The sequence below is a fragment of the Lotus japonicus genome, chromosome 3 (assembly GCF_012489685.1).
Source record: "Lotus japonicus ecotype B-129 chromosome 3, LjGifu_v1.2".
Classification (NCBI taxonomy): domain Eukaryota; kingdom Viridiplantae; phylum Streptophyta; class Magnoliopsida; order Fabales; family Fabaceae; genus Lotus; species Lotus japonicus.
Window position 1 is genome coordinate 41,517,158 of NC_080043.1, and position 19,650 is coordinate 41,536,807.

Genomic DNA, 19,650 nt, shown 5'->3' on the forward strand with positions numbered 1-19,650 from the left:
ATAAATAATTACTGATAAATATTGTATGTTATGAATTATATTAATTATCAATTATCAATTCTCAACTTTTCCGTTAGGTTATCAAAAAAAGATTATCAATTGCTCATTCTTATAAAAATAAATAATTTATTAAGTATTAATTAAAAATAATTATAATATTAGTTGTTAATCTTGGTTTGAGGAAAAAATTTGGAGTATGAAAACAAAACCAAGAAATATTATATATCTATATATATATATATAATTAATAATTTAAATTAATTAAGAATGAAATACTATTTAGTTATAAATAAAGTAGGAAAAATAATGTTACATTTTCAAATGCTGCTCTACGCTATTTATTTTATTTAGAAAGCAATAGGCATTAAAAAAAACTTATTTTTATTAATGCTTTGTTCTCGTTCTCTACAACACACGGTCTGTTAGGGTTTCCCTAACCCAATGACGGCTGGTGGCGTTTTGACAGCGGCTAGTGGCGGGCTGACGACTGAAGACGACGAGGATGAAGAAGGTGAGGCGGAGGAGGTATGGGGCAGTCCGATTTTTGCCCTGGATGACGATAATGAGGAGTCGGTTTCCGACATAACAGGGGTGTAGAGGGTTTTACGTTTTAGAGCTCCAAGAGGTCGCGGTGCAGTGTCGCTTCCCACTTTGTCATCGAAATTGAGGTGGTTGTCGGGTACCACCACATGTGAGGCCTCTTCTCCCTGTTTGGTAGCATCACAAGGGTTTTTGTGCAACGAAACTGCAACCTAGGGAGGCATTTTCTCTTCAGCTTTGTTCGTTTCCTCTCTCTGAAGCAAGTTTCTACTGCTATATCGATGCTCTCTATGGACTCAAGGTGGGAGGGGCTGCCCTCTCGGTGTAACTAGCCAGGTTCCCAAGAGAAGAGTTGCAGCCCTCTATATTTCAAGCTTCTTGCAAGAAGAGCACTACTTCGAGGTGGTAGCTCAGTTCAGATCCTAAGGGTTGCCTTTGGGGGAAAGAGAGATGGTCTTGTAGCTTGACAGAGGATGTTGTTCTGATGAAAGAATCCCTGCTATTTTCCTCTTCCCGGAGCTAAATCCACAGTCTCTTGTTGTTTCTGCAATTGTTATTGGGGAAATGTCCTTGCTTCAGCGCTCTTTGCCTACTACAGGGAATGACCATGTTAGAGGGAGTGGAGCGGATGTCAACCTCAGGGTGGAGGGTTTGGGTTTCGCTTCTGCTATCAGATCCTCCTTTAAGGAGGGGGATGGGTCGAGATAACCTTTTCTATCTCCTTCCATCCCTCAACTCTCTCCTCCCAAAGTGGCGGTGAAACTACCCAGACCAAGAAGCAGACCTAAGAGGGTTGGGGAAAAAGGAAGCGAGAAGGTACCTTCAGCGACTTTAACTTGATGGAGACGTGGTATCAACAGGGAAAGAGTTGATGGTCCTTTATAAGGAGCTGTCAAATCCTTACGATGTTATGACTCGTGCAAACAGTGTTATCATGTTGGGGAAGCGTCTCAGTTTGATGTATGATTGCCCAGACGCCATTGACCAAGGTGATATTGCGGCTGAACTCATGGCTCAAAGGATTTTGTAGCCCTTGAGGAGGGAGGTTTGAGGTTTTATTTTTATGAGTTTTTCTTTCTAGGATTTAGCAGTTTTTGGTGGGTTTCTTAGACTTATGCGGTTTATGCTAGGCTTTGTTGACCGTTTGGTTGTAGCTTTGGTGGGCATGGTGTGGCCTTCTGGGCTTCTTTTGACAGGTTTTGGGTAGACTCATTTTGGTTTGTTTTAGTTTGTTTTTGGATCCCCTTTGAGGAGAGTGAATATCGTGTATATCTCCTCATCTTTGTCTATGTTTAGCATGTTTAGCTGATAAGCTAGCTGAAAGCTGAAAAGCTAGCTGAAAACTTATAAGCTAGCTAATAGCTGAAAGCTGAAAAGCTACGTGATTGAAACAAAAGTGTTTGGTAAAACTAGCTGTTAAACAAGCTGAAATTGTAAAAGGACATAAAATGACATACTTGTATAATTATTTTGATATTTAACATTACTTTATTTTCACATTAATACATATATTATATTAATATTAAAATTCTTATCACTTTAAATATTTTTATTAACTCAAGTTTAGGGATGGCAATGGGTCCATGACCCATTGGGTAGCCGCAAAAAATATCCACAATGGATAGGGTAAAAATCCGCTAAATGGGTACGGGTTGGATATAGGTAAACACTCGCAAAAAGTAATGGGTATGGGTGCGGGTATGGGTACTATAGTACCCCACCTGTCCATACCCGCACACACATATTATAGTCAAACACACATATAATTGGTATTATATTAATAAATTTAAGGCTTAATACATCATAAGGCCCCTGAATTTGTAAAGGGAATCAGTTTCAGGGTCTGGAAAATTTTCGCATCAAATTGGGTCCCTAAGAATTTTTTTAATTCAATTAAGGACAAAGTGTGTCTGATGCTGAAGTGGCTTCAATTTTAGCCTACTCAGCTTTTCCACGTGGCATTTTAATTTTTTTTAATTGAAAAAATTGTAAAACTTAATTTTTTATATCCAACTCATAAAAAATTAAAACTTAATAAAATCTCTAATGTAAATAAAAACCTAAATCTACAAATAAAACAGATTTAATCTAAACCTAAAAAATTAAAATCCTTGGTTCCTCACATTCGAGAAATCCAAATCTCAGTTCAAGCAAATGGCAGAGGCTAACCCGTTGAGATTCCTCCACTTCCCATCTCCAATCCCCCCCCCCCCACACACCAAGACTCCAAATTTCACTACTCAAAGGCCAAAACCCCACTCAAATTGAAACCCTCATCCCAAGTCTTAAATCATCCTTCTCTTCCCTTATGGCGGAGGAAATCGAGAAAGCGGCGCTGTTCGATTTCAACCTGACGTTGATGATCTTAATGGTGGAGTTTCTGTTGATGGTTTCTCTTGACAAGAGTTACTTCACCCCGCTTGGGAAGTTCATGGACGACAGGGACGCGGCGATTAGGGAGAAGCTGAACATCGTGAAGGATACGTCGTTAGAGGCGAAGTAGCTGGAGGAGCAGGCGAGAAACCCTTCATCTTCATCTTTCAGATCGGGGGGTGGGGGTTGATTTGCGGTTGTGGGTTGCGGTGGGGATGGGGTGAGGTTGGTGTGGTTTGCTGGTGTGAGTTCGGTGGGGGTGGTTCTGGGCTGCGCAAAAAGGAAGGATTTTGAGAAATGGGTGTAGCAAAATTCTGGATTTTGAGATTGTTTGGGTTAATGGGTCATTGAAGATCTTGCCTTTTTGTTGATTCGGTACTGAGGAGAGGAAAGTGCAGCGGAGTCATCAATGCTTCTCTGCACCATTCCTTCACTCCTTCTTTTCCTTTATAAAAATTGGATTTTGCTCTGTTTCCTGTTGCTGATTCAAATGGTTTTCATTTGGGGTTGAGGAAGAAGATAACAGTTGCTAGGGTTGAGGATGAAGATTTGGAAATTGTTAGTGAAACCCTAGATCTGTGTTGTTCGAGGTCGGAGGGGTTGTTAATTTCTGGTTCGGTTTGATGTTTTTTGTTATTATTAGATTATTAGATTAGGTTATTATTTAGGTAATTATTTATTTAAGGGATTTTATTTAAATTAGGCATTTATTAAGATTTTTAATTTTTTTCAACTTAAATAAATGAGTTGGAATTAAAAAATAATAAATTTTTTAATTAAAAAATAATTATAAAAGCCACGTGTAATTGATGACTGGGACAAAATTGAGGTCTGACAGCATTTGGCCTTAATTCAATTAAAAAAAAAATCTTAGGAACCCAATTTGATGCGAAAATTTTCCAGGCCCTGGAACTGATTCCATTTACAAATTCAGGGGCCTTCTGATGTATTAAGCCTAAATTTAAAGTATAACATTTTAACTTCTTTAAAAAAATAAGTAAATGAAGTGTTAAGATTATATATATGATTGTTAATTATTCTCATTTATTTGAAAGTAAGTTAGGAAATACAACTTTAAGAGTTTATTAACAAATCTAAAATTATAAATTTATAGCTTAACTTTTTTCGCTTATTCTTTTTTCTTTAAATACTTATTTGAATGATTTACTTGTTCAATATATGGATGTCTTGCATATTTTTAATTAATGTTTTATATTTTATAATAGCTATTATATTTTGGTTTTCTATCGAAAAAAAAAGTGAAAGTTAAATTTTGGTTAGCTAAATTGCGGGTAACGGGCACGGGTACGAGCATGTAGATACTAAGAGGGTACGGGGATGGACATTCATGTTGCTACCCACGCGGGTATGGGTCCAGGTACGGGTACTTTTTGAAAACGCGGGTATGGGGATGGGTACTATAGTACCCTACCCAAACCCTACCCATTGTTATCCCTACTCAAGTTATTTATCATCTAAAAAATACAATATTAATTTTTACTTATTTTTATTAATATAATATTTTTAATACTTGTGGTGCGCAGCGGTGTGGCGGGAATGGTGACAGGAACTGCATACGTAAGTGTGAGGGAAAAATAGGTTTAGTGTTTTTATACATAATAAGGGTAATGGTGGAATTTTAATAAAATAATAAGGATAAAAATAAGAATAAATTTAATAAGCTATAAGCTACCTGAGATAGCTTATAGCTTAAAGCTTTAAGCTACTGAAATAAGCTCCTTCATCAAACACTTTTGAAGAGCTTTTAAGCTAGTCAAATAAGCTATAAGCTAGCTGAAATGACCTGCCAAACATAACCGTAGCTTTGGTGGGTGTGGTGTGCCTTCGGGGCTTCTTTTGGCAGGTTTTGGTTAGACTCCTTTTTGTTTGTTTTAGTTTGTTTTTTGATCCCCTTTGAGGAGATTGAATATCGTGTATATCTCCTCATCTTTTTATCAACACTTTTTCTTTCGAAGGAAAACTTATTTTTAGTGGCACAACATTTGTGGCATTTACCAAAAATTGCCACGAGTTGATATTATTCTAGCATTTAATTAAATTGCCACGAATTTAGGAAAACATTTCTAGCTAATTAGTAGCTATTTGACATGTTTTCAGAAGTGGTAATATCACCAAATTAATAGTGGAATTGATATAATCATGGTATTTAATTAGAATGCCACTAATTTAGACACACATTATGTAGCTAAGCTATTTGACAACATGTTTCTGAAGTGCTGATCTAATTACTAGTGGAATTCAAATTATTCTGGCATTAAATTAGAATGCCACTAGGAACACATTCTCGAGCTAAGTAGTAGTTATTTGGCAGCATGTTTTCTGATGTGGTGATATCACCATATTACTAGTGCGCTAGAGACTCTGTTATTAAATTTTCCCTCTATGCATTCTCTCTTTCTCGAACCACCACTTCTAGACTCCTTCTCTCATTTCTCAGATTCGTAGAGCATTATCTTCTTGAATATTTGATTCTTTCTCTTTCTTCCTACCTCAAAACCCTAGCTTCTCTGTCTGCAGCTGAGAACTGCATCGTCGTTGCCGTGGCATAACAGTAGTATGAAATCTCTGCATTTGCTTTCCCGTCCGGTACATCGCCAACGTCCATTGACGGTGACTAGACCTGAACAAAAAAAAAGGCGCGTTCAGATTTGAAATCAAAACGGTACATTCTTCAATGAACATGAGCTTGTTGTTCTCAGTTCTTACAATGTGATAGTTCGATTTAGCATTGTAGTTATGAGCAAAAGCCTTGGAGGCACGGAAATCAATGTTGATTTCATGGTCGTAGTGGTTCTCGGTGGTGGTTCTCTTCCTCTGCGGCTGCACCAGAATAAATATGTCGGCAGTGGCGGCGCTATTGTGATTCGGCGAGTCAATTTTGGTGAAGTTGAGGCTGTCTGTGTCAAGTTTGGAGAAGGAGTAGTGAGGTGGTAGATGATGAAATTGAGTACAACAAGTTTTTGCATCTAAGTGAAATTTTGATCTCTCTTTGTTTGGATTCAATGTTGAATCTCTTGATTTATCCAGTTACACTACTATGTTTGGTAGAGGGAGGTTTGGGTAGAGAGAGATGGGAAGAAAGAGAGGGTTAGGGAGAGGAAGAAGGTTTTATGTGTGTTTGGTTGATGGAGAGAGGAAGCAAGAAAGATTTTTAATGGTGGGCCCCACACCTTTATTGGGTCTCTCCAATTTGGAGAGAATGGGAACATTGACTAGAAGAGGCAACATGTGCCAAATTTGTTTTTGTTAATTCTTCGTGGGTTAAACTTGAAAACCGTCCCTGGACTTTGAGCCAGATTTGATTTTCGTCCCTCGCCGGAAAATCTTCCTATGGACGCCCTTGAACTTAGGTTTTTTTTTGAAACTGTCCTTGTCGTTAAAAAGCTCTGGCCGCCGTGTGCAGGTGTCTGTTTTGGGCTTGTGTGGACAAATGACGTGTAATTTTTTTAAAAAATAAATAAAAACTAAAAATTTTAATTTTAATTAAGTCCCCCAATTATTTCCTAATTAAAAATCTAACCCTAAAACTAATAATCAACTAAAACCTATCTTCTACCCCCTTCCTCCTTCAGATCAGATCAAAACCCCCCATTTCATGTCTTCCTGCTTCAGACCCAATTCACTAGATTTCTCTATTCATTCACTCAAAAGGGTGTTGATTGGGGAAAGAGATGGGGTTATGAGAGCGAGATGTTGCTGGAAGGTCTGGGTCGCAAGTTTTGGTTGATAGGAGAGGCGCCGGACAAGGAAGAAGGGTCAGATCTGAGTGACGCCAGACAAGGACGGAGGCGCGATTGCTGCAAGAAGGGCGACCAAGGGCGGCGATGCTAGAGTGAGGAGTGGCGGCGCGTGGGGTCGAGCGCGGGGAGGCCACAAGCAAGGACCTGTGACGGCGATGTGGTTACAAGAGGCGCGTTAGGCTCGCGAAGAAAGCAAAGGGTCGGCGGCAACGTGGGGTGCGACGTCTGAGGAGCGGTGCACAGGGGTGCATCGCAGACGGTGGTGGACAACGGCTGGAGGATCTGTGGTTGTGTTGTGATGTTGAAGTTGTTTGCAGTATGAACATGTAGAGTTATATTATGTTCTTTGCTTAATATAACTTCATACAAAATAGCCAAGACTCAGCATACGTCTCCTCTTGAGTCGAGCATAGGTTTGGAATTTGGACTGCAGTGTTTTGTGGGATCTGTGGGATCTTATTGCCCTATATTGACATAACCACTCAAAGGAAGTTGTTTGATAAGGTTTAGTTATTCAAATAGCCCAATACAAGCTTAACAAGCAGCTGTTATCATCGGCCAATTCAAGCAGTTTGAAGAAGCAGGAGAAGTAATTACTGATTTTTTGATCTGAGATTGATTTTTAATTTTTTTAATTTTGGATGGAGAAGATGAAGATGATGATGATGAACAAAATAAACATTCATATGTTTTTAATTTTTTTAATTTATATTCTGCATTTTTTTGTTCTTAATGGTGAAGATGATGATGAAGATCATTGAATATGAATACCAAAAGAGATGAAATGGGGGGTTTTCATATGATTTTATTAGGAGATGAAGTTAGGTTAGTGTTAGTTTTAGGGTTATAGTTTTAATTAGAAAAGAATTGGGGGATGGACTGGGCGAGCCTCGAGAGGGCCTCGCACAAGGCTGCTCGCCTCGTAGCGGTCACACAAGCTCAAAGTTGGGCCTCCCCGCAAGGCCCAATCGCCCAATAGGGGTAGTTAGACTAACAAGGCCCAGCCCCTAGCCTACAAATAAGGAGCGATTACCACATGTAAAGGACTCATGGCTCATTTGCTTAATAACAAACTCTCAATTCAGTTATTTTCTCTCTCTAAGCAGTTACATTCTCTCTCTAAGCGGTTACATTCTCTCTCTAGGCAGTTACACATTCATCTCTCTAGATTTTCTCTCTTGTGCAATCCCTTCACTCTAGGTACTATATCCTATCTCTATGTTCTAGGCTGGAACACAAGCAAATCACGATTGATGACTTGTACAACGTTCGCCAGCTAGACGAAGAAACTCTAAAGTAGTATGTGGCGAGGTACAGCGCATCGTCTGTAAAGATCGAAGAATTGGAACTGCACGCTTGTGCGAGAGCCTTCAAGAATGGATTATTCCCTGAAATGTTGAACAACAAGCTAAGATGGAAGCCAGCTCATTCACTGGCAAAGATTCGTGCGCGGGCGAACACCTACATTTTGGACGAGGAGGATGATGCGTTCAAAAGAAAGCGTGCAAAGAAGGAAAAAGATGGAGGACAAGTGGAACAATTGAAAAAGGACGGGCAAGGCCGGGAGAAAGGTGAAAGCAGCAGGCGAAGGGAGAAGAAAGGTAAGTCGTCTAAGAAATACGCTAAGGAGCAGCTTTATCTAAAGAAAGTGAGTTTCGAGCGACGTCGCCCCTGGTTGCAGCAAGGATTACGTCGGCGAGAGGAAGCAAACAATGACCTGAGCGCACATCTGACAGATTTTCTTCGTGAGGTGAAAGCAACTCATGCAGTTGCGGAAGTCGAGCAAGAGGCGCGCCCGCCACGAGTCGCGGTAGACAAGACTAAATGATGCGAGTACCACCGCTCGGCGGGCCATGACACTGATGACTGCTTCACTCTGAAGAAGGAAATTGAAAGGATGATCAAGGCGGGACGCTCACAGCAGTACGATCGAGGCGATCGTCAGCAGGGGGACCGCCAAAGAGAGAATCGCCGACAGGACAATCGTCGCTCAACCCCGGCGAGAGACCGGAAGGAGACATTGGTGACTGGAAAGAACGGAGCTGAGGAAACCTTCAACAAAGATCTGGAGCCACCAGTTGGTACTATCAATACAATCACCGGAGGTTTCGGTGGCAGGGGGTGACTCTCCGGCGGCGAGGCGAAGGCATGTCAAGGCGGTAAGTTCGGTTCAAGAGATTTTGTTTGGTTTTCAGCATCCAGATATAGTAGGTTCGTTGGCTGATTTTGAAGGGATCAAGACCCACAAGGATGATCCTACAGTGGTCATGGTAAGGATCAATAGTTTCAACGTAAGGCGTGTACAATTGGATCAAGGCAGTTCGGCAGATATAATCTACGGCGACGCGTTCGACCAACTGGGACTGACAGATCGAGACCTGACGCCGTACACAGGAACTTTGGTGAGATTTTTCTGGAGAACAAGTTTGGGTGTGTGGCTACCTGGATATGGACACGATTTTTGGTATTGATGACAACGCAAGGGTTCTGCGAGTAAGGTATTTGCTTTTGCAGTTACTGGTAGCGTCGTACAACGTCATCAATGGTCGGAACACATTGAATCCCCTGTGCGCAGTAATCTCAACGGCTCACCTGGCGGTGAAATATCCGCTGGACAGCGGTAATGTAGGAAAGTTAGCAGTTGATCAGCGGAGGGCGAGGGAATGTTATAACAACTGTTTGAGTCCGTACAATAAGAATGGAGCTGTTGCAGGTCACAGGTGCCACGAAATTGAGGTTTTAAAGGGCGATCAGGAGCAGGTCCGGGGAAGAATAAGCAGACAAGGACAGTTGGTTGAAACGAAGAACAGCGAGCGCAGAGCGGGCTGATATAAGGAAAGAACTGAAGGATGGGTAGGAAAGGATGAACAAATCATTGACCCTCATACTAAGGAGCGTGGGGTGAGCCGGATTTGGGATCTTGAAATGTTTAAGTTTGCAAGGGGAGTTCTAGCGGTTGGGCCTCGGAAAACAGAAGAGCAAGAGGGTCGTCTAGAGAAGTTGCTGGGAGATAATTTGGACCTCTTCGACTGGAGCGAAAATGCGAAGTGGGAGCCACCCAAATTTAAGGAACCAATTCCTCGGAAGCCAGCGTGGCCTACCAAGGTCGTCACCGCAATAGCAAAAGAAATGGGAGGGCTATTCAGCAAGATGGCGGTTAGGGAAAATCTGAAAAGATAGGGGTGACGCGTCAGGAGTGTCGCTCGGTTAACAAAGGTAAAGGAAAGGAGGTGCCTTGGAAGGCTATGGGGGCGACAAGTTTCAAGCCCCCTAGGACGGCTCGACAACTTAAGAGCAAATTCAAGATTGGGGAAAACCAGTTTTACCACAGGAGGTCAGGGCGAGAGGTTTGGTCTTCGGCGGATGAAGAATGGGTGGCAAGCACTTCGGGGTTGAAGGACGGGTTGCTTGGCGAGGTGCTCTGACGGACGACAGAGGTCTGAAGAATCAGAAATGCAACCGCTGGCGTGGCGAGAGCTTGAATCTAGAAGGGCGAGCTTCGAAAGAAATTAGGACTAAAAATAAAAATGTACTCTTTTTCTCCACTACAAGAGTTTTTTCATGAGGCATCCCTCAAAAAAATGTAACGGATATTCTCAGCTAATACTCCTACAAATCAATTGAATTGTAACGGTTGCACGGTGGGAAACCTTCCCTGAAGGTGGCGATCCCAACACGACCTTGATGTCTGGGGATCCCTCCTGAAAGTCTGGCGCCATCGTTGCTACCTGTTGGCGACGTGTGGGATAAGCTTCTTATTCAAAGAGCCTCCCCGTACAAGGGTGAGCACACTTAACTAGGCCAAGCCTTGGGCAACCCAAATGGCCATTGGGACCCGAGCCACTGTAAGTCCTCGCCGAGTAGAGTTGGTGAGGCTACACCTTGTCTTACGGGAAAAGCGTGTGAACAAAGCCTTGGTTCAAACCAACCGAGCAAAAGTCCAAGTTAAACCCTACACATTTTTAATGTCGTTAAAAACGTAAGTCAGATTTAAGTTGAAAACATACAAAATGGCACGGCAATATCAAACGCGGTGAGAAAGCAGAAAAGCAAGGCGAAACATTAATCGGATAAAATGGAAACAGTAACCGTTCTTCATTGATAGTCAGCCCAAAGGACGGTCAAAAATACAAAGTTAAGTTAAATACAATTCATTTACCAATAATATCGTTAACATCTTCTTCTGCTTCCCCTTCAGAGTCTATGAACCTTTCAGCAGTAAAGCCCGGAGGATCGTCAAGGCCAACTAGCCCAGCAGGAGTGACCTTTTTAAACGCCCCCATCGTACGAAGATCCAGCTGCTTATGGAGATACTGGACTTGGTCCTTGGCAAGGGAGAAGCCACGACCACATTCTTCGGCGACGGCGGCCATAGCGGCCTCGTGCGTCAACCTCTCCTCAAGGGTTTCGGCGTCAGCTTTGGCCTGGACTTTCATCATGGCAAGGGCCTCGTCTTTCCTAGCCAGTTCGTTACGCAGAGTGTTAAGTCTTGCGTCCTTGGCGGAAATGATCTGGTCTTTGGAGATTAGCACATCATCCTTCGCGGTGACCTCCGCTTGCGTGTCATGTTTGAACTCTTCCAGGGCGTTCTCCAGCTCCAGAATTTTCTTGTCTCGAAACTCCAAGCTGACCTTGGCCTGACTAACCTCCTGCGCCAACTTCTCTTCGAAGGTGGTCTTCTAAGTCGCCAACTGAGCCTCCAACACTTCACATTTTCCGTTGTACTTGGAGTTGGAGGCTCGGAGTTGGCTCACTTCTCGCCGCAAAGCTTCAGCACCCGCGGCGGTAGAGCAATAACGGTGGAAAGCGTGGAGCAAGGTCACCAGGGCGCTCTCGGCCACTCTGTCCAGACCTTGGCGCAAGACCACCTGTTCCATCCTTTCGTGGCTGGCCTGGGAGAGGGAAAGGGAGAGCGGAATCCCAGTTTTCTCAGTTGTGGTAGGAGTTTACTTGTGACTAGAAGGCGGGGGCGGAGTTTGGCTAGTTAGAGGCCTTAGGACTTGACCGGCAGGAATACCGAGATGTGGCAGGACCCTGGCCTTACTTGAGGAATCGACAATGTTGGGGATCTGAATAGTTTGCGCCGCCACCTCCACTTGTTGGAAGGACGAGGCGGCGGCGTCGGCCTTTGAAGCGGCTCGTTGGTTGGGTCTACCCTGATCGGAGATGGCGGTTTGAGGATTTTTCTTCTTAGGCGGAGGTTGGCAGGCGTCGCCGCCGTCATCTTGGGGTGGACGTTTCTTTTTTTTGCCCTCCATGTTGAATCACGGGGGAAAGGGGCTGACCTTCTTCTTCTCGAAAGCAGCCAGGAGGTCAGCACTGGTGAATTTCATGTCCTCTGCTCAGCAAAAAGAAGAAAGGAAAATCAGTAAAGCGTGATTTAAAACGGTAAAAGTAATAAAGCATATAAAAAGATGCGTGAGAGTCTGGCGACCTAGATATTTAGGGTTTAGCGAGGTTTTGGCTTCCACGATTACGTGAGTACAATCCAAGATTGGAAGTTTGGCAAAGAAGCTAGTGATGATTTTGTCCTCCTTGGTCAAGGAGCTTTCTGGCGAGTCAGCGATCCTGGCGGGCTCCTCCGTCCAATAAATGGGAAAGCAGGCGGTGCCGTCCCTCAAAGTAAAAGATTTGGGATACTCGTGGAACACCGCAATTTTGAAGTATTTCCGTGCGAAGGTGTCCATGGGGTTGGACCGAAAAGGGTTGAGGCGTTTGCGACCGGTCCTGGCTTTTAAGGACACCTAGCTGCTCGGTTGCGAGGGTTGGGCGACCACGTCGTAGAAATAAAAGAAGTGAGTGGGCGACAGCTCACGGTGGATGGCGTCGCAAAGAATATCAATGCACCGCAGGAATGCCCAGCCGTTGGGGTGCAGCTGGCAGGGGGCAATGTTGATATCTCGCAGCACTGAGCAGACGAAAGGGGAAAAAGGAAGTCATATTTCTAAATCAGCAAACATATATGCATATACATAGAAGAATTGGAAGTTGCACACATCCCTCGCCGGGCGACGGAACCAGGGGCGTTTGACCACCGTACAACCACCGTAAGCAAGGATGTTGTCGAGATGCTTTTCATGGCAAAAACCTCCAATTTCTGGGGAAAGGACAGAAATTGAGTCCTGTTTCTCATAATCAGAGGGCTGATCGACAGCTCCTGTCGGTCGACCAGATTTGATAGGGAGGGGCAAAGACTCAAAAGACTTAAGACGAAAGGCAGGGACCTCCGACGGCTTAAGGGGAACCCCACCAGGAGGAGGGAGGCCAGCCGGCGCCGGGGTGAACCGCAAAGGAGTAGCCACGGTGACACCGCGGGAAGAGCTTTTGTTCCGGCGTCTGGAGGACATGGTGGGGGAAAGTAAAGTAGTGTAGGGGTAAAACAAAGTAATTAAGGAGTTTAGGGGAATCACCTGGGAAAAACAAGGCTGGGAGATGTCCGGGAGGATGAAAAACGGTACTGATGGGGCGGCGGTTCGCTGAGAGACTTATGGGGGCAAGTAAGGATGCAAAGAGTGGAGGTTTCGAAAGTTGAAGCTGGTAGAGGAATAGGGTTTTTATAGGAAGGGGGTGACTGTTGGAGGGAGATGTGTGTGGGTCTCCTGTGGATGGGTGGTTGATATTGTGGGGGAGTAGTGGGGAATCGTGCCCCATGATGACGAAGAAAAATGATTACCTGGGGGAAAGGCGCAGATTTTTGGGAAGAACGAACGACGCATTAAATGGGAAGCTACAACGGTTGATGGGCTTAAATCTGAAGGGACAGGCTTTATCATGATTTGAGGGGACGTTTCGAGGGCAACAGTTGAGATTCTGAAGATTCACTAACCTTTGCGATTCGACTAACACATCCTGCGTGACCCTCACGTGCCGAGACACCAAACTAGCGGGCACTCGCCAGCGCTACAAGGCGAACGGGCTTATCTTCATCGCCAGAAGTGGACTTGTGGACTTAGAGAAATTTATACGTCATTTAATGATGTGGCAGGTCCACATAGGCCCAAAACAGACACTTGGACACGACGACCAGAGCTTTATAACGACAAAGACAATTTCCAAAAAAAACTTAAGTTCGAGGGCGTCCATAGGAAGATTTTCCGGCGAGGGACAAAAATCAAATCTCGCTCAAAGTTCAGGGACTGTTTTCAGGTTTAACCCTTTTTCTAATTTTTTATGCTTTGAATGGAGGGATAAATATGAAAATGGTCCCTGAACTATGATCGAGGGCTGGTTTTGATCTCTCGCTAGAGTAACTTCCAGAAAAGGTCCCTCCGGTTAGGGAAACTATCGTGCTTGGTCCTCGCCGGAGAGTTGCTTTGGCCACCGTGAATACGTGGCACTGCCATGTCAATTAATGAGCAGACGTGGAATTTTTTTCTTTTCCTTTATTTATTCAATTTCTTAATCAGATTAATTATTATTAAAAATGAATCATAAAAAAAGTTAAAAAATAATAAAAAACTCTTTACAAATGATGAATTGCCGTAAAATCTAGAAAAGTTGTGTTTTTCAACATTATTTCATCCTTCTTCATCTTCATTATTATTCATCTTCGTCACAAAATTTCAACTAGAAAAAAAAATCAATCCCTAATTTTTTAAACTCTAATCCTTAATTTGAGATTTAAGCTTCAACTAATCATCTTCATCTTATCATCTTCTATTTAGCTTCAATGATATATATATCATGATCCTCAACATCTTCATTTTTGTTTTCCTAAAATCGAAAATTCTAGTTTAAAAACAAAACCAACATATGATACCCAGAAACATGTCTAATTCCAAAATAATCGCCAAACTGATAACAAGTATCCCAAAAACAACTTTGGTACATTAAGATTTTCCATTAAATATGCAAACCCAGGGAAGTAACTTCCAATAGTGTCCAAAATAGGACAATAGCTATAGAAAATATCCTGTAGTTGCTAGAAAATCAACCACTACCAAACGGCTGAGGTGGAGGTGCAGGTCGTGATCGTCATTTCGATCTTGACCTTTGCCCTGTAAGATTTGATTGGTGAAGCTGATCTGGATCAAGATCGTGACCTAGATACAGATCTATCCAAAGACCTACAGATCTACTATGCAGATGCCCAAAACCCGCTTCTTTGACCAACCTTCTTCTTTTGCAAAACCCTTCTCTTTTTCTTTTTGAGCGAATGCCAGATCAGAACCCTCGACGCCGTCGGCTCGATCTGGATCACGGTGGGTAGCTCGCGGCGACTCTGAAGGCTTCTTCAATATGAAGGGATGGAGGCCTAGATCTGTTGTTTATTTTCCACGAATGTGTGGGGTTGTTGTTTTTGGGGTTTTGGAAGGGGAACGTTGGGGTTTTGGTTACGGTTTTGATGAAGGGGGACAATTGTGGCTGAGATGGGTTGTTGAAGTTGGAGGTTGCGGGTGTGTCGTCGCTGCAGAGGGTGAGCGACGTGACACCCGCAACCAAAGTTTGATCTTTTGGGTCAACAATGCATCTTTACAACAATGAGGTTTGGATCTTGTGGTTTTTGCTTTGTTTTGAAATGAACCGAGATTGGTTGAAGAAGCAAAGTGGTAGAGACAGGTAGAGGTTGAAGAAGAAGAAGGAGTTTTAGGTTTTGACTTATGTTTTATTAGGTCTAATTGAATAGATGCTGCTATTTAGTGATTTAGGAGAAAGTTTTATTAAATTGGGATTTTGAATCTTTAAGGGCTTTTAATTTCATCTAGTGATTTAAATTAAATCTGACATGTAACCTGATTTTTTAAATAAAAAATTAAAATAATTCCATATAAGCTTATTAAATGATGTGGCAATGTCATGTATTCACGGTGGCTAGAGCAACTCTTCGACGAGGACCAAGCACGGTGGGTTCCCTAACCAGAGGGACTATTTTCAGAAGTAACTCCGGCGAGGGACAAAAATCAGTCCTCGCTCAAAGTTCAGGGACCAAAATCATATTTATCCCTTTAATCAATATACCAAAACCATTTTAATCTTTCAGATAGAAATATGAAAACATAAAATACAATTTTTTTTGAGTTAATTTCCAAATCAATCCTTTAAAACTATTTGACATCAACTTTTTATGGCATATTTGATACTCCCTCCGTCCATAATTATAAGCTAAAATTGTAAAAATCACACTTATTAAGAAAGGCTTAATTGATGCATTGGTTTTTAAAAAAATTGTACAATCTTTCATGTTTACCCCTATTTAAGTGAGTAGTACTAGGAGGAAAGAGAATAAAAGTGAGTATCAATTTCAAAATTTTGAAATTGGAAAATCAATAAATGCAAGGATAAATATGAAAAATAATATTAACTTTTGCATAAGTCATTTATATTAAGCAATGTTCACAGAACCGAACCGGTCATCGAACCGGTGAGGGTATCAGTTTAAGGTTTAAAGGTCGGACCGGGGTCGAACCGAGGTGGAACCGGTGATAGTTAAATAAATATTATACAACATATATATGAAAATAAATACTCTTTTCAACCACTGTAATATTATTTTTTTGTTTTGTTTTTAAAGTATTACTAAATTTTAAAAGTTAACGTAAAAAAAAACAGTAAAATGTTTTAGAGGGTCTATGTAAATTTTGTTTTTTTGTTTTTGTTTTTTGTTGAAAAGTATTATATAGACTTTTGATTCACATATCCTCCTATTCAATTTAGTTCTTCTGAAAAGATTTCTAACTCAATTTGACAGCCCAATAAAATCTGATGAGTGATATGGCCTAACCCACAATAGATTTAAAGCCTAATATTTAGTTAACTTTCATGTTCACATCTTCTCCATCTTAGCAGCCACAATACTGCGATAATGAGAAGGATACAAATTGCATTTTCTTCTCTAGATCCTCTTCCACTTTCCATCTCATTCTTATCTGTTGAAGTAATATACCAGAGGCTTGTGATTGATTTGAATGGGTGGGTTTGTTGCGTGGGGATTGCTCATGGATGGTAATATACCAGGGGCTTGTCATGGATTGCTCATGGATGGTCATTGATTTTGTTAGAATATAATATAAAACCATTAAAGTGGCCCTTACCCAACAGCTTAAGCTTTTGGGATAAGTGGTTGTTTGACATGGTAATCAGAGCACAAAGATCCTAACCTAATTTCTTTTTCTGATCTGCTTTCTTAATCTCCTTTCTTTCCCTACAGCAGTCGCTGCCTCCCTTTTGCTCTCCTTCCCCATCGTCAGCCGCTGTCTCCCCCGCGCCGCCCACCGCCGCTCCTCTCTTCCAGAGCCGCCGCCGGCCACTCGCACCACCACTGCGAGCCCAAGCGCGCTGGGTTTCTTCACGCCATACTTCCTTCTTATGCCTGCGTGAGGACCCGCGTCCACAGCCGCCACTCGCGCCGCCGGACCCAGCCTCCCCCTCCGCCGCTATCGTACCTGAGCCCGCCGCCGGACGCCATCGTCCCTTGCCCCGCAAGCGCCGCTCCAGATCTGCTAACTTCCGCTGTCGTTTCAAACGCGTGGGTCTGCTACCATTACAAACCCGACCCGCGTGCCTATCATTCCACCCGACCGGTTTGCCCAGACCGCACCACTCGGTTCGACCATATCCGGTTCAACTACCAGTTAAAAAAAAAAACCTATTTTCCTTTGCTATGTCAAACAACCACTTATCCCAAAAGCTTTAGCTGTTGGGTAAGGGCAACTTTAATGGTTTTATATTATATTAAAAAAAAAACCTATTTTCCTTTGCAAGGCCAAACTCCTCGCCGTCATGTCTTCTCAAGCCACCTCGGACAGCACCTCCGTGCCCGTCACCACTTCTCCGGCAGTCACCCCTGTGGCCTCTCCTGCCCCGCCGGCTAAACCTGATTTCCACCCGGCGCTTGCTGTTACAAACATTAGGAATCACATTCCTCTTATGCTTGACGTGGAGACTGATCGCTATGGCACATGGGCGGAGCTTTTCCTCATTCACGCCCGTTCTCACCGGGTTCTGCATCCCATTGTCCCTACTGCGGACAAGCCTCCTCCGCTTGCCACTGACCCTACTTACGAGTTGTGGATCACTTTGGATGCCACGGTCCTTCAGTGGATTTATGCCACCATCTCTATTGACCTCATGACTACCATCATGGAGCCTGACTCCACCGCTCTCACTGCTTGGACGCGTTTGGCTGATATTTTCTAGGATAATCAGAACGCTCGTGCTGTCACCCTAGAGCAGGAGTTCTCTACTATTCGCATGGAAGCATTTCCGACTGTGGCCGCCTACTGTCAACGTCTGAAGACGCTTTCTGACCAGCTCCGTGATGTCGGTGCTCCTGTGAACAATCACCGTCTGGTTTTGCAGCTCATCTCCGGCCTCACTGATGCTTACAAGGGTGTTGCTACCTTGATTCGCCAGAGCAATCCGCTCCCCTCCTTTCATCAGGCTCGCTCCATGCTTACCTTGGAAGAAGCCGGTATGGCTAAGCTTAAACCTGCTGAGCCTCCTGCTGCCTATGTTGCTGCTCAGTCGCGTCCTTCGGATGCCTCCTCTTAGAGCTCTGACCGTCGGTCCTCCAACCGTTATCGATCCAACAACTCTAAGGGTCATGGTGGGAATCGTGGCAACGGTGGAGGAACCCGTAGTGGCACCTCCCAGGGCTCCTCTCCTCCGATGCCACCTCAGCAGCAGTACTACCCGTACCAGCATTGGGGTTGGGCCCCACCTCCATGGGCCATGCCTCCGTGTCCATACCCTACATCTCAGTGGACTCGTCCTTCTGCTCCTCCTCGGCAACCAGGCATTCTGGGTCAGCGTCCTCAGGCACGTGTTGCTTCGTCCTCCCCTGTGCCCACTGACATTGCCACTGCCATGCACACCATGACACTTGCTCCTCCGGACAGCACCTGGTACATGGACACTGGAGCATCATCTCATGTTGCAGCATCACGAGGTAATCTCACGTCTTATTCTAATTTGAGTCATCTTAATCAGAAACTGTATGTAGGTAGCGGTCAAGGTATTCCAATCCAGGGTAAGGGCCACTTTAATGGTTTTATATTATATTCTAACAGATTTGAATGGGTGGGTAATATACCAGGGCCCTGTGCCCTCACCTCTGCTTAAAAAAATACAAAACAACTTAATTTAGTTGAACCGCCCTAAACCGGTTTTGCCGGCTTTTTCCGGTTCCACCAGTTCCTGTCCGGTTTGCATGTTCTACGGGTTTCTGAGCAAACCGAACCGTCCTCACCAACGGTTCACGGTTGAACCGATTTGACCGGTCCGGTCCGGTTCTGCAAACACTGATATTAAGTGACACCACATAGGTCTCAATGTTAGCTTATTATTAGAGACGGAGGGAGTATCGTTTTGAACGTAAGATAGTACATTCAACTTTTTTTTGTATTAAGAATAACCATAATCAATTAAAAAAGACTTTGTCAGCATACATCTTAATAGTAGAAAAGTTACAATTGATTGTTATTAATTATTCTAATATCATCAAAAACCACTAAATGTCAAATTAATACCGTAATTATTTTCAAAAAAATTACAATTAACTTATGTTAATTATTTAATGTCATTAATAACTATTAAAGATTCAAATAATATTTTATTAGGCTAAGCGATTGATTGTGAGGCAAACTTTAATAATGAATTAAGCTGAGGGGGAAGCCATCGATGGATGAGGGATTGCAGATGGAGAATCAAAGAAAGAGAAGAATCATGAATGGTGGATGGTGAAGGCGAAAATCGAGTGGTATCTGAGTTGAAAACATTCAAGACATTTTTCTTTCAAAAACCTAATAAATGTACATTAAAAATACTCAAAAAGATGTAAATAGTAGCGGTTAAAGTAAACTGTCAGAAAGTGCATCCCACTATAATATAAAAACAATATAAATTAAAAATTAATATTATATTTTTTTGGAAAAACTAAATATATATATATCCGAGGGGAACAAAGCCCAAGATTCAATAATATAAGAGACTACTATGAGGAAAAGATGAAAAAAAAAAACAGTACAGAAACAAAAAA

General features: G+C 42.8%; 1 protein-coding gene across 1 annotated transcript; it reads left to right on the forward strand.

Moving 5' to 3' along the window:
- The first annotated feature begins 17,393 nt into the window (after nt 1-17,393).
- Nucleotides 17,394-17,810, forward strand: LOC130744160 (uncharacterized). The gene has a single exon (XM_057596348.1). The coding sequence runs from the start codon at nt 17,394-17,396 to the stop codon at nt 17,808-17,810; it is 417 nt and encodes a 138-aa protein (XP_057452331.1).
- Nucleotides 17,811-19,650: the final 1,840 nt, after the last annotated feature.